The sequence below is a fragment of the Carettochelys insculpta genome, chromosome 8 (assembly GCF_033958435.1).
Source record: "Carettochelys insculpta isolate YL-2023 chromosome 8, ASM3395843v1, whole genome shotgun sequence".
In the NCBI taxonomy this organism is placed as follows: domain Eukaryota; kingdom Metazoa; phylum Chordata; order Testudines; family Carettochelyidae; genus Carettochelys; species Carettochelys insculpta.
Window position 1 is genome coordinate 42,490,844 of NC_134144.1, and position 26,746 is coordinate 42,517,589.

General features: G+C 41.7%; 1 protein-coding gene across 2 annotated transcripts in view; it reads right to left on the reverse strand.

Annotated features, from left to right (window-relative positions):
• SLC4A10 (solute carrier family 4 member 10) overlaps window positions 1–26,746 on the reverse strand; it is a 199,365-nt gene that overhangs the window by 152,499 nt on the left and 20,120 nt on the right. For both annotated transcript variants that reach the window (XM_075001902.1, XM_075001901.1), the window contains exon 2: window positions 6,088–6,169. In XM_075001902.1, coding sequence (XP_074858003.1) covers window positions 6,088–6,169 — 82 coding nt within the window. The remainder of the gene's footprint in view (window positions 1–6,087; window positions 6,170–26,746) is intronic.

The window sequence follows — 26,746 nt, forward strand, 5'->3', positions numbered from 1 at the left end:
CATTTTGGAAAGCACTGGGCTTATCTCCATCAGGAGTGTGGGAAACAGAAAGGCAGAACAATCTTACCTGCAGAGAATTTAATAAACAGTTTTGAGCCCTGAAATAGAACACAAAACATTTGTTTTGCACAACATTATAATAGTTTAAATTGTATTGCAGATTCATATCAGACAATGTGAGTTGAAAGTTATTTAAGCAAGAGGGTAAATGTCTCTCTAAGCTCCTTATGAGTTGGTTTGGGAAATAGACATTTTGCTGTATATTTCAGCAAAAATGAAATAGACTTACTTTGGTCTAAATTTTGTGCATGCAAGTTTGGCTTTTGGAAAATAATTGAAAACCAAAATATTTTGATTTGGAAATGTAATGTGTGTGGACAATAACAGTCTAAACTGTCTCACAAAGAAAACAATTTACAGTGAGGCTGCAACTGCAACTAGAATTCAAGCCTGGTATAAATAGATTGATTCAATGTGTGCTTCTCCCTCCAAGTGTCTAGCAAGTTGCAACTACGAGTAGTATAAAGTGTTGGATCTATGAAGACTGCTCTGATGGGTAGAGCCTCATGGGCAAATCTAAATACCATTAATCACCGAGCCAAACCAGTACTGCAACAGGTAGCAATTTAGTCAGAAGATAACAAGAAGTCCTGTGGCACCTTACAGACGAACAGATATTCTGGAGCATAAGCTTCTGTGGGCAAAGACCTGCTTCATCAGATGCATGGGGGCGGGGAAAGCTTAAGAGGGGTATTTAACACGAAAGCTTATGCTCCAAAATACCTGCTAGTCTACAAGGTGCCACAGGACATCTTGTTGTTCTCGAAGATACAGACTAACACGGCTACCTCTCTGATACTACTCAGAAGATAGTTACTCGAACACCAATGGAGCATTGATAGACAAAGAGCAAAGGCAGCCAACAGCAAGCTCTCTGTATTCAGAATAGCATAACTATTTGTTGGTGTGCATGTCTGTCCCACGCACATCTGCGTCCAATATATGATAGCGGTCCTTTATATAATAAAAGGATTTCGATATCCAGTCCTGTAATGCTTACCTGAGATCTCTCTGCATATGTGCAGTATGTCCTGCAATTTGACAGCATCCTCAAAAGCCAGGTGAGAGTTTGCCATTGAAGTGAGTCAAAACGCACTCTTCAAAGATATGCAATATAATCAGATGTTGACACATCTAGATCACAGGTTATTAGAGAAACCCTTGTGAGGATTCTATCAAATTGCAGGGCATACTACACATATGCAGAGAGGGATCTGAGGTAAGGATTACAGGACTGGATATCAAAATTTGAAGAGAATGCCTGAACAGGTGCCCTGTCCTGTTTGAAACCAATTCTGGGATGACCCCAGGTGCCTTTGGAAGTCCAAGGCTGGTGGGCAGATCCTTGGGTCAGAGATGAAAGAGTGACTAACCATTGTCATTGCTGACCCCTCATTACAACAGGCAGATTCCAACATCATGTCCTGTGGTAGCATAAATGACCATAAAGTGATTTACAGAACGGGTGGGTAGTTGAGGAGGTCTGGCTAGAGAGGCAAGTTGCTCTCCTCACAGATCTTAGCCAGAAGCATGATGAAGGCCCCCTCATGGAGATTATGGGGGGGTGCTTTGTTACTAAGAATTGCAGCCATAGCAACAGAGTTGCATATGAAGTCCTGGTAACAGTGCACATACCTTTGTTAAGCTCTTCACTGACCTCAGGTGAACTCCCATTGATTTAAATGTGAATAAAAATATTTCAGCAGGAATTTTTCCTGCATGAGTACTGGAAGATTACACATACAATGAGTGACTAAATCAAAGTGCTAGACTGTTGCTTAGTTTTAAAGATTAATTTCTCTCTTCATTCAAGTAACAGTCAGCCAAAGGATTTGCTCTAAATTAGTGGCTGACCACAACCTTGTGAACTTTATAAATATTAACTACAAGAAAAAGTCACTTGTGATGAGAACATGAATGTCAAAGCTTTGCAGAGAATCTATTTCTGAATTGCTGTAGCGTTTGAGAAAAAGAGGACCTGAACTTGCAGTATACAGACAAATACTTAAAAAAAATTAAAAATTAAGAACATATGGAGATACACATCTCATAGAGCTGGCAGGGACCTTGGTAGGTCACTGAGCCCAGTCCCCTGCTCTCTTAGCAGGACTAAGCACCAACACTTTTAAAAAAAAAAATCTATTTTGCTGCAGATCCTTAAATGATACCCTCAGGACTGAACTTACAAGCCTGGGTTTAGCAGGCCAACGCTCAAACCACTGAACTAGCCCTCCCCACTACTTAACATAAATAAGTCCATTTATGTGCACACTAACCTAATGAGCTTTATATCTATATACTCTCAAATGCACAAATGGAGCATGTATTCTGACACACAATTTAGTCATGCAAAAATATATGCATATAAAAATATCTGCCGATTAAAAACCTGGTCCAGGAAGTTTCAGATGGAAATATTCAAAATATAAACTAATCTTTTTGACAAAACAACACTGTAGTTGAAAACTCCAAAACATCCAGTTGTTTAAAATTTTGGGGAAAAAATGTCCTGGCTAAAACATTCACTTCAAGTTTTAGTCTACAGTAACATGCATTTCTTGCATCCAGTCTATATTTAAAATATAGAAAAAGACAAAGAATAAGACCCTTAAGTGTTCCAATATTAGTTCCCTGTTATAATACTGAGCAATGATTTATTTACATTTTACACCAGTCAATGTAATTAAATAAATATGATGAACTAATGTACCTGTTTAATTACACAAAGTGAACTAAGTAGCATAATTAGTACTTAATTATGTAATTACATATTATGTAGTTGAAGCATATTATATAATTAAGGAGAATGTAAACATTCACTAGAAAAGTCATCATAAGTTACGCTGGATAGGAATAAAACTGTCACGCTTCTCAGTAATGCCCACTTTCTATTACAAGAGCCACAGTTATCTAACTAGAGACTAGAGTGCATGGACTTTGGTATGGAAGAATCAAGGATTCTATTAACAGCAATGGGATCTTTAAAAATTTACAATGCACTCAACCCTTTTTATGTCGCTTGGTTTTTCTGGAAGTGGCAGTTATGTATTTTAAAAGATGTCAAGTTGACCTACAGCAATTTCTTTCAAAAACTGCTACACCACAGTATCATATATGAGGTAAACAGTTTTTATAACATTGTGCCACTGTTTTAAAAGAGTGATAAATTCAAAAGGCAAACTCTAGGATTGTTGCATTTTCCAGATTACAAGAACTGAGTGAAAGCTTATTCAACCAAAATTTGTCCAGTTTGTGAAATGTTTTTGGAAGGAGAATAGTTTTTCAAGTTTTCGGTGAGATTTATAATAGCATCTATTTACTATTAGAGCAGGGATAAATGCATTTCAGGACACCAAAACATTAGAAACCTTTCATTCAATTCAAGTTATTTTTGTAGTTTGAAATAGACCGAATTTGGGAGTATTTTTCACTTTAATGACCTTCCCATTTCCTTTTTAAAATGGACTCAATTATCAGAAAACTGATGAGGTTCAACGAGGACAAGCGCCAAGTCCTGCACTTAGCATGGGAGAATCCCACATACTGCTATAGGCAGGGGATCAGAAGTTATGACAGTTGCCATGGGCCCAGGAGTGTGGGGAGGCCCAGCTCCCTGCCCCTTGGATAGAAGTGGTGGGACTTAGGGCAGTCCTATGCACTCTCAGAGCCCCACACAAAGCAGCGGCACAGTCCTCCATGGTGTCTCTGAGAGGCCCAGGAGCAACTGCCTTCCTTCCCCCCCATTGGCAGGCCTGCTGGGACCAACTCTCTAAGCAGCAGCTCTACAGAGAAGAACTGGGGGATTACAGTAGATGAGAAGTTGGATGTCAATCAAGAGTGTGCCCTTGTTGCCGAGAAGACTAGTGGCACATTGGGCTGCATTAGCAGAAGCATAGCCAGCAGGTCAAGAGAAGTGATTATTCCCCCCATCCGGCACTGTGAAGCTGCATCTGGAGTACTGCATCCAGTTTTGGAAACCCCTCTCCCCCTAAAAATAAGAATGCAGGCAACTTGTCCTCGCATAGACTCTCTACAACAAAATTATTAGGGGACTCAGGCTTATGAGGGGAGGCTGAGGGAACTGGGTTTAACTTAGTTTGCGGAAGAGAACAGTGAGGGTGGGACTAGACTAGGGCCCAGAACAAACAGCAATGGTCTCAAATTGCAGTGAGGGAAGTCTAGATTAAATATTAAGAATAAGTATTTCACTAGGAGGGTGGTGAAGCACTGGAATGGGTTACCGAGGGAAGTGGCAGAGTTTCCATCCTTAGAGGTTTTTAAGTCCAGGCTTGACCAAAGCCCTGCCTGGAATGATCTATGGTTTCTTCCAACCCTTACTTTCTAAGATTCTATGATCCCTACATCATCTCAAAAGACTATTCATCCCCAGTGATGGCAGGTGGCATTTTAATCATATTGGCCATCTTTGGGTTCCCCAGAAGAACAGGGCTTATTGGTATCTTACACTGGCACAAGCTCCTTCCCTTGTGGAGCCCAGGGTGAACCAAGGCCAGTCAGGCTCACAGAGGGGGAGGGCAAAGGGGACAGTTGCCCTGGGGCCTGGAGATTCTAAGGGGTCCTGGCCATGGCTGTTGCAGTTTGACCAGAGCCTGGTCCCTGTTGAATCACTGCTGGAATATCACACCAGGTGCTCTGAGGGTTGTGAGGGAGGCAGCACCATGGTCCAGGCAGCGCTGAAGGCTGGCTGCCTCTGGCTCTGCCCTTTCTGTCTGAAGTCCCACATTTTTCCCCAGCAGTTGTGGCGGCTGTTGGCCCCACTAAGCTCAGTATCTATATTCCTATATTCTTCAGAATTGGACTGGACTTTTCTATTGTGATTAGCTGTTGAAGTTTGCATACCGATTAGTTACTTAGCACCCAAAAATATGCTGGGCAGTTTGCCAGCAAATAAAAAAACTAGATCCTTGCCAGGAAGAGTTTACAATCCATACAGCATAGAGTAAACTCTTTCATATCTGGCATTCTATCATCCGGAACTCTCAAATAACTAGCATCTTAACCGTAAGTAAATTTTAGTTATGTTTTCCCTAAGTACAGTATAGTGAAAGTAAATACAAATAAATAGAGCAAATACAACATAGGTTTACAGCATACAATAGTATTGTTGTTGGTAAATAAAATAGTCTGCATACGTTTTGGTTGGTTTCTTGCTATCTAATCATATTTTTCTTTAGCATTATGCGCTGCTGGGCATACCTCTCTATTATTCAGCATATTTGAATATCTGGCAACCTCTCAGTCTCAGGCTGCCAGATATGAAAGAGTTTTCTGTAAATTGAAGCATAGGCCATGTCTAGAGGAAGGATATGAGACAAAATGGATTAGTCCAATCGAGTATTGTGAACTCCATATCTCTAAATTACCTGCTGGTAAAGTGCCTGTCCAAGTGAGTGACAGTGCACAACTCTAAAATGCAACATTTATTTTGGTTAATGAGAGAGCTGAATGTATAACTGCTCACAGGCACACTCGAACTTGGAACCTCTGCAGCTTACTGCCTTTCAGCTAAGACTGTAGAAGAGACTCCATTTTCTCTCTGTGAAAGTGAAAGTACCACTACATAGGACAGTGAAAGCACATCCCTAGGTGTATGAGTTAAACAATGATAGCAAGACTGGGCTCTTTAGGAAATAACTGTGTTCAGGGGATGCATTGAAGACTACCGTTTACTGGGGCCTAATGCTGTGAACGTTTCCGCATGGACTCAGGTTTCCACACAAGTACTCTCACTGGAAATACTCTCACTCTCATCTTTATAAAGTTAAGTTTGTTTATATTTTCAGGATTGCATCTTAAAATATCCTCAGGAAACCTGACACCCCTGACTTCACTCAAGTTTTTAATGCTGCTTTTTAAAATATGAGTCTAGATTTTGCCTTCATATGTGCCCCAGTATACCCACTGAAATCAACAAGAAGATACTTGTTTATCTAAGAGTGGGACTGTATCCAGCTCTCTGGGGAGAAAAAAAAAGTGAGCAATAAACACAGGAAAATAATCTCTTACCTTCCAAGTCTTCTTTTTCAAAATGGGTTTTAAGAATAGAACGAGTGCCACCTCTGTCCACAACAGCTTCTTCATCATTTCTCTGTAAAACAGAAAATATATATACACATGTGTAGTACTCTTTTCTTTTTGTAGCCTGCTAGCAAGATTGAAGGGTAAGTATAAATAATTTTAATTTTCATTTATATATTTTCCCCTTAGATATAAGGTTTAAAGAATCTCTTTTCTCTTAACTAATAGATATTTCATATATGTCAGCTTTTATTGTGTTGTGCTTAAAACTGGCTTTGACATGAAGGAATTAGGCCTGTTGAACATCAAGTGAGATGATGAGTAAACTCTGTTTTCTGGAAAGCAAGAAAATTATGAGCCAGTAAAGTTATGAACAAGATGAAGAAGAGATAACCAGTTGAGGCAGTTACAGTATTGTACTCTTACAGCAACAGCTGTATGCATGCAATTTTTGGCTCTGGAAAAACTTCTCTAAACAAGATGACATTATGAAATACGTGCACTACAGAAAAATCATAAACAACATTAGCATTGTTAATACCATGGTTAAGTTGGAGAACATTAGTCTCAGCACAAATGTGATTTGGGAAAACACCTAATTCTATGAAAGCAATTAGTCTCAATTATTAAATGACGTGTACGCGAACTATATTCTAATTCTACATACAGCATGTGTACTCCTTGTTGTCATTTTTTAGGTATTTGGAATGACCTGATTTTATGTTGTAGTTACACTATACATTTTAAGTGTTAGCAGTTAACTCTATATTTTGACTATGCTTATACTCTAAGTATAATATCACAGCCTAAAGTAAGTGTATTGTATGCTGGAATAGTTTAATTTGGCATTGTATCCTTCTGTGAAAGCTCACGTTAAACCTAAAACACACGACATGCAGCTAGTCTCAATTATTTGGGACACAATCTGTAATGAATTAAATATGCACAGTATTTGCTAAAGATATTATTCCTTTGGAAAGTCATCCATAAAGCACAGGGAACAAACTGAACGCTGGTTTGCCAAGGAGCTGTATGTTAGTGCTTACAAAAACAGCTACCTTCCTTTTACAAAGGAAGAGACAGATAGCAATTATCAGAGAATGGCTACTGGATGAGATGAAAAGAAAAGGATTAATGGAACTAAAGCATTAATTAGCGTACAAGGAATATCGATTGAATGATATGAATGGCAAGTGGAAGAGGCTCAGAAAGTGATATTATTTAGACTTTCCTGATTTTTTATAACTGAAAAGTATGCCCTAGTAAAAGCCTGGTACAGAGGAGTTGTTTAAAATATCAGGATATAGAGCTAAAAATGGATTTAAAAAAAAAAAAGAGTGAAAGGAACATGAAAAGAAATTGCACCACATGAGCCCCTCTCCCTTAAGGAAAAACAGCAAGGGATGGCTCTAGAGCTGAACATTATGCATTTTGGGATCCAAGATTTTGCTTCAGGTTCATCTTTCCTTTACAAATAGCTGCTATTATGCTGTAGTGATTTTATATAGAAGAGTCGTGGAACTGCTTCAGCACAAAGCTGTTAAAAGAGACTGTAACAGTGTCTTTATTAGTTCTATGAGATAAGAATACATAACAAAAATTTGACAAGGAGGTAGGAGCCTTCTGTTGAAATCATCTTGCCTCCTAATAAATCAGACTTAGTCTATTGAATGCACTAGGAAAAAGAGGAGAGAATTTACGAGTCAATCTTATTATCATAGACAAAATTAATCCATTACAGGTTGAATCTCTAATCTGGCACTCTCATCTGGCAAAATCTGTAATCCACCATGAGTTTACTTAACTGGATGACCACTTACCAGAGGCGTGGCCAAGTTTCCTGTAGTCTCAAAGTATGTTTACAGCCACCAGTCCTGGCTCTCAGGCTGTGGCCACACTTGGCCAAAAGTTCAAAATGGCTATGCTAATAGACAAATTCAAGAATACTAATGAGGCGCTGAATTGAATATTCACTGCCATTAGCATTTGCACGCTTCCGGCCACAGTGCTTCAAAAGTGCTGCTTTCGAATGCGTGTAGCTCGGCACAGCTACACAAGGGTAGCGGAGAGGAATAAGCAGATTTCAAAATGTGCAGGGTCCTTTCGAAAAGGACCCCCATGTAGCCACGCCGAGCCGCGTGTTTTTGAAAGGGGCGCTTTCAAAGTGCTGCGGCCAGAAGCGTGCAAATGCTAATGAGGTACTGAATATTCAATTCAGCGCCTTATTAGTATTCTTCGACTTGGCCATTAGCATGGCCATTACGAAGTTTTGCCCAAGTGTGGCCACAACCTCAGTGTTCTGTTCTGTTATAGAGCTGTAATTTCCCCTTAATGTCTTCTAAGAACCCAGTAAGCTGTGGAAGTTTGTTGAACAATATTGACCTCCCGTGGTCTGGCAAATACTCTCATCCAGCACCAATCAATGAAATACTGGCATGTTCCTGGGTGAATTGCTAGGCATGAAAACAAAAGGCCATATATTATAGCCATGTAAAAAAAATGCTATTCTTGCTCAAGTCAGAACCAAAAGCTTCTCACTGTGATTAGGAAAAGTCCCTAGCATTGAGGGGCAATCCTAATACATATTACATTGTTTTAATAAATTAATTTTTAAAAGGTATGTTAAAACAAAATAAAATATTGATAAATATACAAATTTATAAAAACATACTTTTCTACCTCTGACTCTATTCTCATAGCCCCCTGCATACATTTGTTTACATCCTCAGAAAGCTTTTGTCTAACTTGTCTCCTCTCCTTGTAAGATGGCTTTTTACTATAAATATTAGATAGAAAAACAGCTTGGTTGAAAGTCCTGTGTTGCTCCTGTTTCAATGATCAAACCTGAGCAAGCCCAATTAAACAGGCTTGCACTTTGGCTTGTTGACTTGCCAGACAGTACCAGTATAGAACTATTCCTTACTCAAAACAAAAAAAGCAGTCACGTAGCACTTTAAAGACTAACAAAATAATTTATTAGGTGATGAGCTTTTGTGGGGCAGATCCACTTATTCAGATCTACAGCCGTACCAGAACAGATTCAATATATAAAGCACAGAGGCCCAAAAATTGTTATCAAAGTTAACAAACCAGAAAATCTCCAAATACGCAAACCTGTCAGCCAGCACTGTAATGAAATGGGCCATTCTGTTAAAGACTCGAGAGTTTGTGTTCTGCTGAAGAGAGACTTTAACAACCGTCTACAGAGAGAATGTTCAGAACTAACATTCATATTCAAATTTGACACTTTAACACAAGGTTTGAACAGGGACAGCAATTACCTGACCCATTATAAGGACTCTTTCACATACTTTGACGTTTCACTTAACACTTACTTCCCCAGGCCTCACCCCCCTCTCTCTGCTCTTCTAGCTGATTTGACAACAATTATAATAATTTTTCTTACTGGTCAACCTTGATAACCATTTTTGGACCTCTGTGCTTTATATATTGAGACTGTTCTGGTAAGGCTGTAGATCTGAAGAAGTTGGTCTGCCCCAGGAAAGCTCATCACCTAATAAATTATTTTGTTAGTCTTTAAAGTGCTACTTGACAGCTTTTTTATTTTGCTAGAATACAGACTAACACAGCTATCTTTCTGTTACTGTTACAGAACTGGGTACAGACCCAGCACAGTAGTACAGCTATGGTTCCCTCTCCTCCTGAGAGTCAAATACAAAATCTACACAATAGGATCCCAATCTGTGTTAGGCTCCTGGGCACTACTACAATACAACCAATGAATAACAACAGTGACAGATGTGATGACCTCACCCTCCTGTTGTGACTAAAGATTAGATAACTAATTTCAATTTGTATTAGTTTCATCAAAACTCTATATACCCTTATCTTTTAAATAGCCTCATAAATGAGAGTCTGGGACAGGAACTAAAGCCCAAAACCACTACACAGAAGGTATGGAAGGTGGACTGCATATTCTAGAAAACTTAGTGATATTCAGTATTTCTGAAGAACCCCTCTCATACTCAACTTATGTGGTCAAGAAACAAGGCAAATAATCAAAATACAGTAGTAAGAAAGAACCCAACCATGACTTATTGAAGTCAATACAAGTTTTTCTATTGACTTCAGTGACAGCAGGATCTGGATGTAAGGTTCCAGGTTTATCAAAGCCATGAGTTTTATAACATATCATTGTAGCTTCTCTTACTTTTAACCCACTTCAGAAAGTCCATATGCTCTGCAATTTTCTATGACACCAAAATTTGCCAGAACTAAAGTGTTCAAGTTATCTGGTTATACTGGAGTAGTTTGCAAGTAAATTTATGGACACACTGACCATGTACAAGTCCTTGGAACTGTCCATTATTGCACTGAGATGCTTGCTGACGCCAGTGAACAATGTTCTCTAGTGCTTAAAGCATGGGAGTGGGATCCAGGAAGTCGTGAGTTCTAATCCTGGCTCTGTCACTGACTTGCTGTGTGGCCTTGGAAAAGTCACTTAATTTCTGTGTCTCATCTTCCCCATCTGTAAAATAGGGATAATAATACTTCCTCACACAGGTGTTCTGGGGCATTATTAATCAATACTTGTACATTATTTTGAAGCTGGAGAATGCCAAGTACTTTAAATCTATAGTGTACTCATTTTCCATGTGTAAAGATATCTGGACAGATCTCAGTAAAGCAATACAACCATAACATTTAGGGATATATAAAATACTTTCTCAAAATAAGACAGTTTCTCATATACCCTGGAATGCTTTGCTGCTGCCCAGCTACAGACAATATTATTGTCAAGGTTTTACAGTTTGAACTCATTCTCATCTCATTTAAAGAGGTGAATACTATGAGTAATTTTGTTGAAGTCAATGGTGTTACACTACTGTGAAACTGGTATTAGATCAGAATCATGCCTTTTGTATATTAAAAATTGCAATGTCGTCTGCTTTTTTCCCCATTTCCCATTTTATGCTCTTTACACAATGAACATCCTATGATGTTTCCTTCAAAAATATGACAAAATTATTTTCCTGGAAATAATAAAAAAGTAAACACACAGTGCAATACTCAAACAAAACATCCAGGGTAAAACAATAAGAACAGGATGTGTCCTTTCAGGCATTGGGTGAAAATGCTCAGAGACATGGGGGAAAACCCAGACCCAGCACTCCACAGGGAACAGGATTTCACATTTTTACAGAATTGCAAATGATTATCAGTAAGTCCTTTTTTTCTGTACTTCTTCATATTTTCTATATAACTGATACTTCATTAAAAAACTATTTTAAAGGTTTTTCAAGCCCTCAAATGCGTGAATATGGGCATAGGAACTTACAGCTATGTTTACACTTTGAGCTGGAAGGGTAATTTCCAGGTTGATGAAACATATCCACACAAGATCTGATCTAATAAGCATGCTGGAGGTATCCAAAATAGCTTTTCTCTGCAAAATCTCTCTCTCTCTCTCTCTCACACACACACAAAATCTATTTATATATTAAACAATCTGTCTGTCTGTTCTAGATCACTTTAAAGGCAGGCACTAGGACCATCATATTCAGTATAAAGCTTTCTCTTATCATAACAAAGAAATATACAGGTTAGGCTCTGCCAGGAAAACAGGATGTGCCTGGAATGGGATTGCTTCTCATAAAATCAAACAGAAAAGAGACAGAATCACCAAATTCTCAACATTGGCATAACAGGCTTGGAGGTACAAGTAAGCTGGTGCACCCATAAGGAGCCAGCCAGCTGGGGCACTTGGCTGCAGGAGGCGGCAGGATGTGTTTGCAGCCCCACTCCTAGGGCTCTGCTACATGCTGTCGTGCTAAGCAGCAGGCAGCCAGGTATGTGGAAGGGGCTGGTTGGGAGGTACCACCCCACACCCAGGATTTCCCCAGCCACAACCTCCTTCCTCCCAGGTGCCTTTTTAGGAGTGCAGGGGGATGAAGCTTCTCTTCCCCTCCCCTGCCCTGATTCATACATGGATTTTGCTTGTTGTTCCTCTTCATCACAGTCAGGAGCGAAGGGAAAAGTGCGCAGTGTGAGGCATTCTTCCCTCTGGCAGGGGCAGGCAGAGGGCCTGTGAGCTGTACACTTTGCTTTCACTCCCTGATGAGGACAGGAAAGGGAACAACAATCAGCTTCAGTCCCCCAGCCCTCCTAGCTCAGCCTGCCCACATACACACCCTGCCCTGAGCTGCCCGCACTCCGTGCATACTGTGGCTTTTTCACACTGCTGAGCAACGTAAGTGGCAGTGTAGACCCGACTTTAAAAGAGCAAGGACAAATATTTTTGGATGGCAGGATTGTGTTTTAATAATTCCTGTTGTAATCTGCTCAGAAGTTTACAGTGGTAATACCAGCTGCACCTTCCTGGTCTGACAACCTCAGGACCTGAGTGGTCCCAAACAAGAGAATTTGCTGGACCAGGGGACTTGATGTGGGGCTGCCAGCAGAGTAGCTGGCAGGGGTCCATGGCCCCAGCCACACTGGACTCCCAACAGCACGACTACAGCTAGGCTACCTGCAGTGGGGCTCCCTGACCTCAACCCTGCTCCTCATAGTGGGGTGGGACTCCCTGCCACCAGCAGGGCCCTGCTCCAGCCAGCCAGCATTCTCTGATCCAGATGCTGCCGGGGCCAGCAACATCCATGGTCCAGCACGACCACAGATACTGCCTCAGAAGAGAATGTCGTCTGACAGTGTTTCAACTAGTAGTAGTCCAGTTAAAAACAGACAGGTGGGCAGAGTCCAGATGAGAGGAGATGTTCAAATTTGCATAATGTATGCAACTTATCACTTTGCTGCCATCAAAGTATCACACGCATGCACACAAACACGCTCTCCAGGGTTTGTCTGGTTTTTGGTTTTTTTTTGGTTATGGAAGTACATATATAACTTCACAACAGCCTAATGACAACATTGCAGTATTTAAAACCTATGTGAAAAATATGCATGTTATTTATAAACTCACAAAAAAGAATACATGATGGTTAAACACAAAGATATGCTGTGAAAAATACCTAAATACTGCAGTCAAGTGCCCAGACTTACTCAGTTTGCTGCGGAATCACAGAAACAGACGGCTAAAACAGAACCTGGAGATTCATCCTTCACTGAGGCAGAAAACCTTGAACATCTGCTGTGCTTTTCTGGTTTAAATTTAAAAAAAGAGGAGCCAATACTCAGCTGTTCCACCCCATCCCATCCTGGGCTCCCATGGCTGGGACTGCCAGCTGGGCTTTATGCCCCAGCCAGCTCTCAGCCACAGGGCGGGCAAGGTCTCTCTCTCTCTCTCTCTCTCTCTCTCTCTCACACACGCACGCACACGCACACACAGAGAGAGAGAGAGAGAGAGAGAGAGTGTCAGGGATCCTGTGGCTGGGTGCTGCAGAGGTGCTGGTACTCGGTACTGGCAAGTACTGGTACACAAACCCCAAAAAACACTGATCGTCTGCAACAACAAGCAATCCTGCAGCAACTTATAGACTAACAAACTTATTAGGATATGAGTTTTCATAAGTAAAACACATTTCTTCAGATGAAAAAATGCAGAGAAAAAACAGAATCCAGTGTTTATGCAGTGTATTGGGGGGAGAAAATAAGGGAGGTTGCCTACCACGAGTAGGGCCAATTAATGAAGCAAATTAATTAGATGTGTCTCATTCCTGCAAATATCAAAAGGCAAGAAAATTGCCCTTGTGATGTATAAGATGGTTAGTATCTCTATCCAGGCCAAGGTTAAAAAGTGTCAAATTTGTAAATGAATTCCAATTCAAATGACTCCCTCTGTGATCTTGTGATAAAATTGTTATGTCAAAGAATGGCTGCTTTAAAATCCATTCCTGAATGTCCAGAGAGGTTAAAGGGCTCCTCTACAGCATGGTTTCCCAAACTGGGGGGTGTGCCCCCCTTGGAGGGGCGTGAAGAAATTCCAGGGGGGGCGTGAGGTAACTCAGACCCCCTGATCATTCCTCCACCCAAAGAAAGATCCAGCCTTTGCTTCCAGTTCTCAGCCCCTGCTGTTTTACATGGGTGACCTGGCACAGGCACTATAAAAAGCAGGCAGCCAGCAAAGATCCACGTGGAGCGAGCTGCCTCCTGCAAAAATGAGTGAGTGTGGGTTGGGGGATGGGGAGAGGAGGAGGATGGGATTAGATGGGAGGCTGAGGGTGCCTGGCTCAGATGATGGGGATGGGGATGTGGTAAGAGTGGGGGACTGATGGTGCCTGGCTTTGTGATATGGGAGGGGGTCAGGCGGGTGGGCTCATGGGGCTTAGCTTGTGGGAATCACAATGCTTGGGCAGCTGGCCCTGGCATCGCAGGGTTCAGGCAGCTTGGCCAGGTGGCTGGCCCCAGCAGCATGGGGCTTAGGCGAATCAGGATAGCAGGCGGGCATCTGGCCCTGGCAGCATAGGGCTTGGGCGGGCAGCTGGCCCATGGCTGGGGCAGGTGGCTGGTGGGCGGGCAACTCGTCCCAGCAGTGCGGGGCTCAGGCAGGCTGTGGGTGGGTGGCTGGCCCCAGTGGTGCAGGACTTGGGTGGACAGCTCTGTCAGCACAGGTCTAAGGCGGGCAAATGGCTGTCCTGGTCAGCTCAGGTAGCTGGCCAGGTAGGGCTGCACTAGGCCCCTGCAAGGGGCCAAGAAAAACTATTTGTGCTTATTTTTAATTTTAAACATTTTATATCAAGTTTTTGTGTTTATTTTAAATTATGAACTGAATTTTTTTTAAAAGGGGGGTTGGATGATGGTAAAGAAGAGGCAGGGGGGGCGTGAGGGTTTCTTAAAGATCAAAAGCAGGATGTGATGCTGAAAAGTTTGGGAACCACTGCTCTACAGATACATGAGTGTTCCCATTCCTGATGTCATATTTATGTCCATTCATCCTTTAGACAATCTGGACAGTCTCTGTGCTGAAGCACAGGGCAGAGTGGCACTGGTGGCACATGATGGCATATATCACATTAGTGAATATGCAGGTGTCTGAACCCCTGAGGGTGTGGCTGATGTGTCTAGGGTCCTGTGATGGTGTCACTTGTATAGATGTGGACAGAGGTGATAAAGACAATGGGGTTTGTTGCAGGCATAGGTTCTTCCGACAAAACTTCTGTCAACAGATCGCAGCCAGACTACCAAGCGGGTTGCAAGAGCGATTTGCTCTGTTGACAGAGAATGGCCAGACTGCCCAGCTGCTCTCTCCACAGAATGGCCAATCAGAAGCGCAGCAGACAGGACTGCCCGGTGTCCTGAAAGCCGTCCGTCTGTCTATAGAGGGCTCCCTGCAATGTACAGACCAGCTTTCTGTTGACAGAAGTGTTCGGCCTCATGGGGGAGCTGCAGAATATAGTGAACAAAACTGCTGAGTTCTGCCAACTTACTGTCAACAGTGAGCCTTAGGAATGTGGATGTTCTGTGGGTTTTGTCAACAAAACACCAGTTCTGTCAAGAAAACTCTTTAGTGTAGACAAAGCCTTGGAAGACTATTCCAGTGTTTAACTACCTTTGCCATAGGAATTTTTTTCCTTAAATCTCTCTTGCTGCAGATTAAGCCAATTACTTCTTGTCCTACCTTCTTTGGTCCTAGAAAACAATTAATCACTACCCTCTTTATAAGGGCCCTTAACATATTGAAGACTTACCGGTTACCCCCCCAGTACTCTTTGCTCAAGAGCCAAAACATGAGAAGTTTCTTTAAACTTTCCCCATAGATCAGAGGAGACCAGCAACAATTAGAAAACGTGAACTTTCTCCAGTCTGTCCACAACTTTCTGAGAATGTGGCACCCAGAACTGAACATAGTACTTCAGCTGATGCCTTACCAGTGTCCAGTACAGGGGGACAATCACCCCCCCCCCATGTCTTACATATGACAGTTTGGTTAATACACCCTCAAAAAGTATTTCATAACTGTAACACACTGCTGACACATGTTCAGTTTGTGATCCACTACAAGGCCCACATCTTCTGTAGCAGTACCACCACCTAGTTAGTTATTCTGCATTTGGCAGTGTGCATTCAGTTTTCTTCAGTGCAAGTGTAGTATTTCACGATTGGCATTATTGAATTTCATGTTGCTGATTTCAGATCTATTGTCAACTTTGTCAAGTCACTTTGAATTCAGCCCTGTCTTCCAAAGTATTTGCATCCCCTTCTCAGCTTCATATCATCTGCAAACCTGATAAACATGATCTCTACTCCATTATCCAAATAATTAATGAAAATATAGACTAGTACCAGAACCAGGACAGATCTCTGCAAGACCCCACTAGATACATCATCCCACCTTAAATAAGAATAATTGATTAGTACTTTGAGTTTTCTGACCAATTGTGCCCCCAACCTTTCATTTCATCTAGACCTCATGTCCTCAATTTGCTTATGAGAACAGGAGATAATGCTAAGTCAAAAGCCTTGCTAAAAATCAAGATCTAACAGGTCTACAGCTTCCCTCCTACCCACTAGGCCAGGAACTGGGTCAAAAGAAGGAAAATATGTTTTAACAATTGATATAAATATTGGATATTAATAAGCTCCCATTGAAAGGTTAAGTTTCATAGATAAGTTGTATTTTTAGTGTTAAAACATTAGGAACAAAAATTAAATATAATCTGAATACACAGCTAAAATATGTATTTTATGTGAGAAACTGGAAATGAACCCTTTCCCTGCACTCTCTCTACCACTTACTCACCCAGTTTTAGCCTCCTCACTATTTCACGCGTCCTCTGTTCATATTTCCTTCACTTCTCCACTCCTTTATCAAAAGCTGCAATTCTTTGTGCGAAAACACAAAGGCTGTGGCTACACTACATTCCCCTTTTGGAAGGAGAATGCAAATAAGGTGCTGATTTACATATCACATCCCTCATTTGCATAACAGCAGCCATTCACTGTTCTGGAAGTGCTGTTTTCAGGGAAAAAAAAAACAAGCGGCATAGATGGGGTTAATTTGAAAGGAAACCCTCCTTTGAAAGCACCCTTCTTCCTCATATTTTCCAGGAAGAAGTGTTCTTTCAAAAACAGGGTTTGTTTTCAAAGGAACTCTGTCTAAACTGCTTGTTTCCTGAAAACAGCACTTCTGGAACAGCAAGTGGCCACCATTATGCAAATGAAGTGTGCTATATGTAAATCAGCACCTCATGTGCATTTCCGATCGGCCACATTTGCATTCCCCTTCCAAAAAGGGGATGTAGCATAGCCACAGCAAAACAGAATCATTTGGGAAAACAGCAAAGCCTATAGAAATCTATTGAGCTTTGCAGATGTTCAGGTCATATATATGGCTGTTAATTACACCCTTAATACATTCTGGCTACAGACCATCTTAGGGTTAAAAGAGTTGCATTTCAACATGCTTTCTTATGTTTGAGATATATTTTACAGCAAGAAAGGATACTAAAACAACTCTTAACCTTTATTCCCTGAAACCTGCTTCTCATCTGTACATCATTGTATTCAGAATTAATACCCATAATACTCCTGCTGACACATAACTAAAATAATTACGGAATTAATTTGAGTTCAGTGCATAAGTCATTTATTGATTATCAGATGTCCTAAATAAGTCTCAAATGCCAGCTAGAGCTCAGGAAAGCCTGTCAGTATGGAACATAAAATGTTGATTTCCTACAAAACATAACCATAGAAATTGTCAGATTAAATTGTTTTAGTTACTAAATATCTGCATTATTATTAACCTATGTATGTAAATAAATACATTTCAGTATATATATTATTTCACGAACAAACAGACATATAAACCATAAATACTATACTGTACCTACTCGCATTTGTATAAAATTTAAAAGTTTGTATCCAAAAAGCCATGCTTAAACGATAATATTGTTTACCTTAAACTTAGCTGCTTTCACAGTTTGACTGTATACTACTGCTATATGATGGTATCCTATTGTTATGTTTCTCAATATGCTCTGGTTGTGGTGCATTTATCTGTTTGTATCTGGTTTCCTGACACGTCTGTTTCAAAATTGCCTCTGTTAAATTCAGTTTGACATTCACAAGAAGGAGCACAAATGAAGAAATACAAAAGTGTGCTATCTGAACTCAAGAGCTGTTAAGAGCATATGGGAAACATATCCCTTACAAAATTACATTAAGTAGCTAAAAAACCATTCCTTCTGGCTGTATGTTACACTGTTTCAGGAAAGAAATTACTGATGGCTGCCATGTTCAGCTCTGTCCTCTGAAGTGTCCTTGAGCTGACACAGTCACACCAAATTAATTTGATGCACCCCATGCATGTCTACACTTCAGATGTTAGAATTCTTTTGTCTTTCTGGAGACAAGCAAAGAATGAAATCCTGTATCTTATCATTGTTTTGAATTGTTTATGTTTAATATCTGCAGCTGTGGAAAGAGCTGTGAATTTTATCTTTCAGATGCAAAAGACCAGCTTCTCCATTCCACAAGCAGCATCCAATATTCCATATTCTTTTCTTACTCCCCAACAAAGAGCAATCAAAATGCATTTAAAAAGCAATTAAGTCTAGATTCTCCAAAGTATTATTTTAAAAGCCTTCTTCTCATTTTATTGTGTCTGTGGTAGTTTTCTGCAGTAATCGTTAATGTTCAATGTACAGCGTATATTCCTTTCCGTCAGCCCCCATACCACGTACTACAGGATGTGCAGCAAAGTAAAAAGCAATTAGTTTTCATGCCAGATTTATATCTTCCCCAGGGCTGCATGTCATATGCATGAGGACAGCTTTGCCATCTCTCTCTCTCTTGCTCTCTCTCTCGCTCCCTCACTCTCCCTCTTTCTCTCTGCAGCAAAAGCTAAGAATTTTCAGTATGTATCAGTAAAAATATACCATCTTCTACACTACAGTGATGTTAAAGTCTGCACTAAACATCAGCTTTGGAGGACTGATGTGCCAGTGAACTTAGACTGAGCAAATGTTTAATACTGTAAGCATATCATCTCAGTTCACATGTAAAAATGAATAATCGCTGTGGTCAACAAATCTAAGCATAAACTGTTATAAATTTGATGAGGCTAAATGGAATCAAACACAGAATGAAGACTAGGTTGGCGCAAAGCAGTCTTAGAGGCAAAAAAATACTGATTTATACAGTATTAGCAGATTTACTGGGTCCCTAAGACAATTAAGGGTTTGGAGGGTTTGTTTTTTAATAAAAGGAAAATGTACATGCTTTACTTAAATGTCGCAATTTTTGAAAATAGTGGTGTTTTTTTAAGCTAATATCACAAACCCCTCATTCCCAAGGGCAGGAGGTTGGGGAGGGTTACCATACAACAAGACGTGTAAGAAATTTATGTGTGGGGTGAATGGAGTATGGGGGGGGGCTCAGGGCAGAGGGTTGGGGAGTATCTGGGTGCAGGGGAGCTCATGGCAAGGGGTATGGATGCAGTGGGTGCAGGAATTGGGACAGGGACTTGGGGATGAGGAGGGGCTCAAGGAAGGAGGAGTGGTGGGTGCAGGAGTCAGGGTTGGGGGTGAGGAGAGCCCAGGGCACTGGGGAGATGTGGAGGGGTACAGGACTCAGGGCAGAGGGATGAGGGTGTGGGGGACTCTGGGGAAGGGAATTTTGGTGGGGGCAGGGGGACCGAAGCTGCTTGCTGTTCTCTTGCATGTTCCTGTTAAGGAATGAGATAAAAGTGCACAGTTTGCTGCCCCCTGCCCTTCCCAGCCAGCGTGAGAGGAATGCCACAAACTGTGCACTTTCTCCTTGCTCTCTGACAGCGATGAAGTGTGACAGCAAGCAATGCACCAATATGACTCTGGGGAGAGAGCTCACCTTCCCAGCCCTCCCTAAAGGGCACCTGTGGGGTGGGAGACTCAGGAGTGATGTAGTCCTAGAGAGGGTGGGATGGCACCTGCAACCAGCCCTTTTCACCTGCCTGGCTGCCTGCTGCTTAGTGTGGCAGCCTGTAGCAGCCCTCAGGAGCTAGGCTGAGAGTGCACACTGCTTCCTTCTGCAGACAAGTGCCTGAGCCAGCCAGTGCCTTCTTACTGCTTAAACCTCTGGTTCAGTCTCTCTCAACAGTCACTCCAATCATCTGAAGAAATGGATCTTCCCTACAAAAGCTCATGACCTAATACATTTGTTAGTCTCAAAGGTACAACAGAACTGCTTCTAAAATACATAGTAGATTTTTTCCTGTGTTAGTTATACCATAAAGCTCAGAACTGCCTGCATCCAAATATGTATGATAGATATTGTATGAGCTGAGGCATAATCATTGAACTACCCAGCCAAGAGATCAATTTTATTTCATCCTACCAAATGAATGCATTAAATCTAACAGTGTTGTTACTGCCTGAAGTATCCATTTTAGGAAGTTAATGTTGTAATCAATGCATTCTTTTAATTATGAAAAGTGAATGTTTAAAATAAAACACACAAATTCTTCATATCCCATTGGGCAAGAGAAAATAGGATAATTTAAAGAAAATGAAACCAAAGATTGAGAATAAGAACATGAGATGTCATAAATGCATACAGTAAAACAAATAATACATGCATAACAACTTTATTGATAATGTAGAACTTGGTAGGAGCTCCAGTCACAAGCTGGAATCCCATTGCTCTTGATGCTGTACAAACAGAAACCAAGAGAACAGTTCCTGCCCAAAAGAAGTTGCTGGGCTGATGGATTAGGGTATAATATAAGGCTTAATGTGTTGTTTCCAGTGTTTGGTTTGAGTACTGGAGTTGAATGTTAATTGTGCTCCCATTTTTACCAGGTTTTAAATGCCTCATAGATCATTTCCAGGCTGAAATTAAACAGAAATATATATATATAAGACTTGGGGTATAATATTCTAAAGCACTTAGGAACCTAAGTTCCATTTTAAAAATGACTTAGTTAATTAGACCATGTCCCATTGAACATTATGGAGATTTAGGTTAGGCAGCTGATAAGTTCCTCACAATTTGTCCCTTTCCTCAACAGGATATCACAGGAGCCTTTTTTGGATGCATGTTTTGCAAGCTGCTCTTCATTTAATTTAGTGGTCCTAGTTGGGTCCTACAACAACTGTTAGATGGTGCTGCTTGTCTCTGTTTTGAAGGTGATGTGAAGCTGGGTCATCAGCACACTATTGACATTTTACCCCACAGCGTTTCACATTCTTCTGTACTGGAGTCTCACAGATGTTGACGATGGGAATGAGGACGTGCCCGTATGTGACACCACAGGTCAGCATTCTCCAGATGGAGATATCTAGTATAACTCTCTGGTTGAAGTCCAAGAGGAATGACTGAAATAATCTCAGTGTGATCTCATTAGACCCAGCCACACCTCTCAGATGGGACAACAGGATTCCATGATCAGCTATGCCAGCTGCTACCGACAAGGCCAATAGTATGGAAGTGGACATAAGAATTTTATCCAGGGCCAAAAGCAAAATCTGCACGAACAACACGGGTGTCCTGTCCGCCCCATGTCTTGCCCTGCAATCTCACTGGGAGAGGTACAGCATTCTGTCAGTATCTAGGCAGAGGTGGAAACTACCTACCCTTTGAGAGTCTCTCGTTTTGCTGTGAAATGGAGAGTTACCGGAAGTTGGTAGACAAGTAATCTGTGTTGATTGTTAGTCCCTTCATTACTGGACAGATTCTGTGCTGCTTTTGGTAGGGTAGATTTCCTGCCCTCAAAGGAGGTGTTCACAGTCTCAGATGGTAACAGTTGCAGATGCTGTCAGCATTTTTTCATTAGTCAAAATGGTATGAGGCAAAATGAAATAAGGTAGATCTGTCTTCACATAAAATACTTCCTATCATGAGAGTGGCAAAAAGGCAAGAGGTGATGCTATTAGATCTGTGTCTGACAGGACATCCCTGCTGTCCTGAGAAACAGTAAAAGATATAGGCAGTTTTCTCTGGGGCTCATAGCTCTATACAGCAGAAAGCACAACTCTTTGGTTGTGTGGTGGCTTCCTGAGCTTGCAAGGTGATTCATGGCCCAGAATAATGCAACAGGCCCTACTTTAATAGCTACTATGATGAAGAGGTAGACTGTCCTTGCTCTTCTTTGTCCAGGTCATAGGCTCAAACATTCTTTATGCCAGAACTTGTCTGAATCTACTCATGTTTCTGCCTCCAAAGCTCAAATTTTCCTTCTTTTTCCCTATATTGCTAGAAACCCACGTAAATCTGTGGAAGAAATGAAGAAGAGGCAAGTACTTTGTTAGTGTCACTGCTTTAGAGGTAGCCATGTTAGTCTGTATTCTGTCAAAACAAAACAGAAGAAATGTAGCACTTTAAAGACTAATAAAATGATTTATTAGGTGATGAGCTTTTGTGGAACAGACCCACAAATGTTTCAGGCATAAGGAACTGGCCACAGAGGGGGGTTTAGCTGGCAGAGGCATGTCCACACCGCCTCTGCAGTGCCAGCACCCCTTTCTGCAGGCACCAAACTCTCACATGGCTATGGTAATGAGCTTTGGGATTATGCAAATAAGCAGCCATTTGCAATCCCAAGAAGCTCACTTTGCATAGCTCTGCCAGCAGCCGTGCTGAGCAGAGCTCCATGTAGACCCAGCCAAGAAGTCCTGTATGCACAATAAAGGGTTGGCAGTTCTCACCAGACACACATGTAAAAGTATCCTTGGCCATACTTACTGTCTGAGGTACATTCAGGAGGTACCTAGAATTTAATAATTCCCCCAAATTGCAAATCTGCATAACAAATAGTTGGTGAATAGTCACAGAAGGGTAGCTGTGTTAGTCTGTATCTTCACAAAACAACAGTCAGGTAGCACTTTAAAAGAGTAATAAAATAATTTATTAGGAAATAAGCTTGGATGTATGGGTGACATAGCTTCATCTTTGACTTAGCCTGAGATTAAGGGCATGAGTGACAGAGAGGACTGTTTTGGTTTCAACCTGGGCATAGGTAGAAATAATCAGGAGCTCCCCTTTGGCCATGTTAAATTTCATTTGATGGCTACACACCCATATCAGGAGGACTGGCTGAGATTTTAGTTTGGAAGGAGGGAGACTGTTCCAGAATACGGATTCATCAGCATAAAGATGCTAGTCAAACCAAGAGATGACATACCTGGACAGAGGATAGAGGGAAGACAGAAGGGGAGTGAGGATGGAAGCCACTGAAAAAGAGGACAAGGGAGGTGCGATATCCGCCCTAATGAGACCCTCAATAAGTAACCTGGATGGTAAAAAAAGAATCTGCAGAGAATGGTGTCAAAGAAAAAAGCCCAAGGATGACAGGATTATGAGAAGAATATGGTTCACTGTGTCAAATGCAGCCAATAGATCAAGGAGCACCAGGATGGGGAACTGGCCTGGAAATTTGGCCAGGAAGTGGTCATTTGGAACATTGGTGAGATCACTTCCAGGGAAAAGGCCGAGGCCAGAGAGGGAGAAGGCAAATGACTGTGTACTTGATTGCAGGACAGTAGAGTTTGAACGGTTAACCAGAGCAGTAAGAATAAGCATTGTGGGACACCTCCTGGAAGACATATACACCACAGTAGCTACACTGATGCTTTGTCAGTATGACTTTGTCACAGAAAGGATCTATGCCTCTCATTGAGGTGACTTTATTTTGTTGGCAAGGCAGGAAACTTTTATTGGTGAAAGAGCATTGACGTTTGCCGAGGTAATGGAACAATTTGTACAGTGAGGCTGCTGAGAGCTATAAGACTAAACCCTTTATATAATGGAAATCACTTCAAATCAGGGCACACAGCCTGGCAGGTAACTCTGATTCCTGTTGAGACCAGGAGTTCATACTGCAGACCATCACCGAGGTGTTCATCGCAAAGATCACCACAGTAAACAGCAGTGCAGGATGCAGGATCCATCCTTTCAGACAGCAATGGCAGGCACTCAGTAAACAGGGGGTGTTGGAAATGCCACAAAATGGAGCTGGAAATCCCTGGAATGATGGGACTGAAAAAACTGTTCTATGTCATGTTTAGCTCTCGTCTATGATGCACTGTGGTCCACTCCATCTTCCCCCAACTTGCAGCTACCACTGGTGGTGAGCAGTACAGCTCCATAGCTACACACGGTGCACACGCTCACTGTCGACGCTAGAGCTCCCACCTTGGATGCACTCCACCAACAGAAGGGTTGTGTGAACATGCACAAGTGAGTTAATTATACTCGGGTTTGATTGTCAGTGTAATTTGTGCTGACAAAACTGTGTAGTGCAGACAAGACTTAGAGGAGGAATCTAGGATATAAAGTTGGACTGGGTCTACACTAGAAACTCACGGTAAGAGGTGTAATTTTTCTGGTATTTCCACATTAGTAAAAGCCTTACCCTAGATGCAATCATATCAGCATTAAAACATTTTGCTGTACTGTTTATTCCATTCTGATATAAAGCTACACCAACAAAAGCACTTTTTTTTTCTGGTATAAGCTGCAAGCCCTTCTAGTGTAGAAGCAGGTGTTGCTGTGCTGACAAATCTTTCCTGTATAAACCTGGCTGTAGAGTAGAAAATATGTTTCATTCTGCAAGGTATGCAACTCAAGTCTGCACTGCGTTTACAGTTATTTTAGCTACAACGAGCAGTGTGTAACAGTTGCTTCTTCCGCTGCTATGTAGTATGCAAGTGAGACTGGAATATTGCTCTTTAAATGTTTTGCAATGTCCTTGGGTTTAGGGAAGAATCTGATTAAGTGGCTTGTTTTATTATTTTAGGCTATGTCTACACTTCAAGATAAATTCAAATTTATTAAAATTGATTTTCTAACACTGGGTTTTCTAAATTCAAATTTGAGTATCCTCACCTCCCCCACCCCAGATTCCCCACAAAGTCAGTTTATTGCTACTACACTCAATTGCCAAACATCGAATGTTGCAGCAGTGCATTGTGGGAACATATCCCAAAGGTCCCACATCCCCAGAGCATTCTGGGTATTTTCACTGGTGCAGCATGGGAAAAAATGCCCCACAAGTGGTTGTGGGTATGTGATGTCATCTTCCCACATTGCATTGCTCTCATTCCCCTCCCATGGAAAGCAAACAGCCATTTCTCCAGAAGGAAAGAAGGAAAAGTAGGGCATCAAAGATCACCAAATTAACTGAAATCTCTTGCTTCTATAACCGAATTGCTTAGTTTTTATAACTGAATTATCAAAGATGTTACAAAAAATCATCAGATGCCTGTTTTCTCAACTGGCCCTCCAGCCACTGTCCCTCCCTTAATTACAGAAACATGATCCCTGAAAATAATACAGAATCAAAGCTTGAAGAAAAAAGTAGAATAATAAAGGTTTGGATAAAAGAGGTTTTGTGAGGCAGGGTTTTTGGCTTCCCAGTTCATTACACAGAGGTGGCCAATACAGGGGAGGGGGCTCACCAAATTTACATATACGTGAATGCTTCTGTGCCCTGGGATTACTCAGTAGTCTGTGTCTTCTCAACTGGCCCTCCAGCCAAAGGGGGCCAAAGCTTGAAGTTAAGGGGACTAAAGCTCATAGAAAGAGAACAATAACAATAGAAAAGGTTTGGAAAAAGATTTTTGGCTTCCCACTTCCCTACACAGAGTTGTCTGATGCAGGGAATGGGGCTCACCAAATTTCAATAGGCAGTATTGCTCAGTTGAGGGGGCCATCCACAATTGACTGTGGGGGGGACAACACCCCCCCATCACCATAAGGGGGTAGGAGAGGTCCATGGCCACACAGCCAATTGATGGGGTCCCCCCACCAGCAGCAAGCCCCTGAAAATCTTAGCCACTGGGGAAGACACCACCCCAGCAGCAGCAAGCTCCCAAAAATATTTTTGGCGGTGGGGGGCTGGTGAAGTCCATGGGTAGAGGGCCAGTTGAGATGGTCATCCTGGCAGCTGCAAGCCCCCAAAAGTCTTAGCCACTGGGGCAGACTTCCCCTGGGCAGCAGCAAGCCCCCAAAAATTTTCCCACCCTTGGAGCCCTCACAGCACGCAAGCCAGGATGTGGTGCTGTCTGGCAGCATGGTCCACATTGAACAGCAGGCACATTCTTTTATTGGGTCAGGGGCTAGCTACATGGCTTCCTGTTACCTAATTCCTGCCACCTGGAAAGCAGCGGAGATGGAAGTGGCCAGAGTGGAGGACTGTGGGGCACTGTGAGTTACAAACAGAACACCTCTGGAGGCTAAGGAATTTGATTCAAAGACATAGCACTTCCACACTAGCCTTCATTAGAACTTTTAAAGTCAAACTTGATGCACACTCACCCGCTCTTGACAATGTTATGATATCTATCTTAGTGCTCCCTAAAATCTAGCTAATAGTATTCACAGTGAAGACAGTAACACTGTAAAATCAAGATAACTGCCCTAAATTCGACTTTATCACGTAGTGTAGACATAGCCTTAAGCCTACTAATTGTCTGGCCCTGACAAACCTTACCTGCTTCTTCTGAGTAACAGTTTCAACTTTTTTGGATTGTTTTAAAGTACAAAATTGAAGACAATAGGCTCTCACTATAGTTTTGGGATAGGTCAGCTGATGGATTTTGAACCACAGCTCTATGGGGCGGCATGACAAAGCTTTTAGTTCCCAGATGAGACTATGTTACAGTGCTCCATGTGAGGATCAAAGATTTTGTTTAACGAAATGAAAGCTTTAGGGCTTAACTTCACTTCACAGAAAAGATGCCAGCTGAGTACAGCCCTTCTCTGTCACACAGACAAGCAAAGATGTTATTAATGTCACTGACACGCACACATA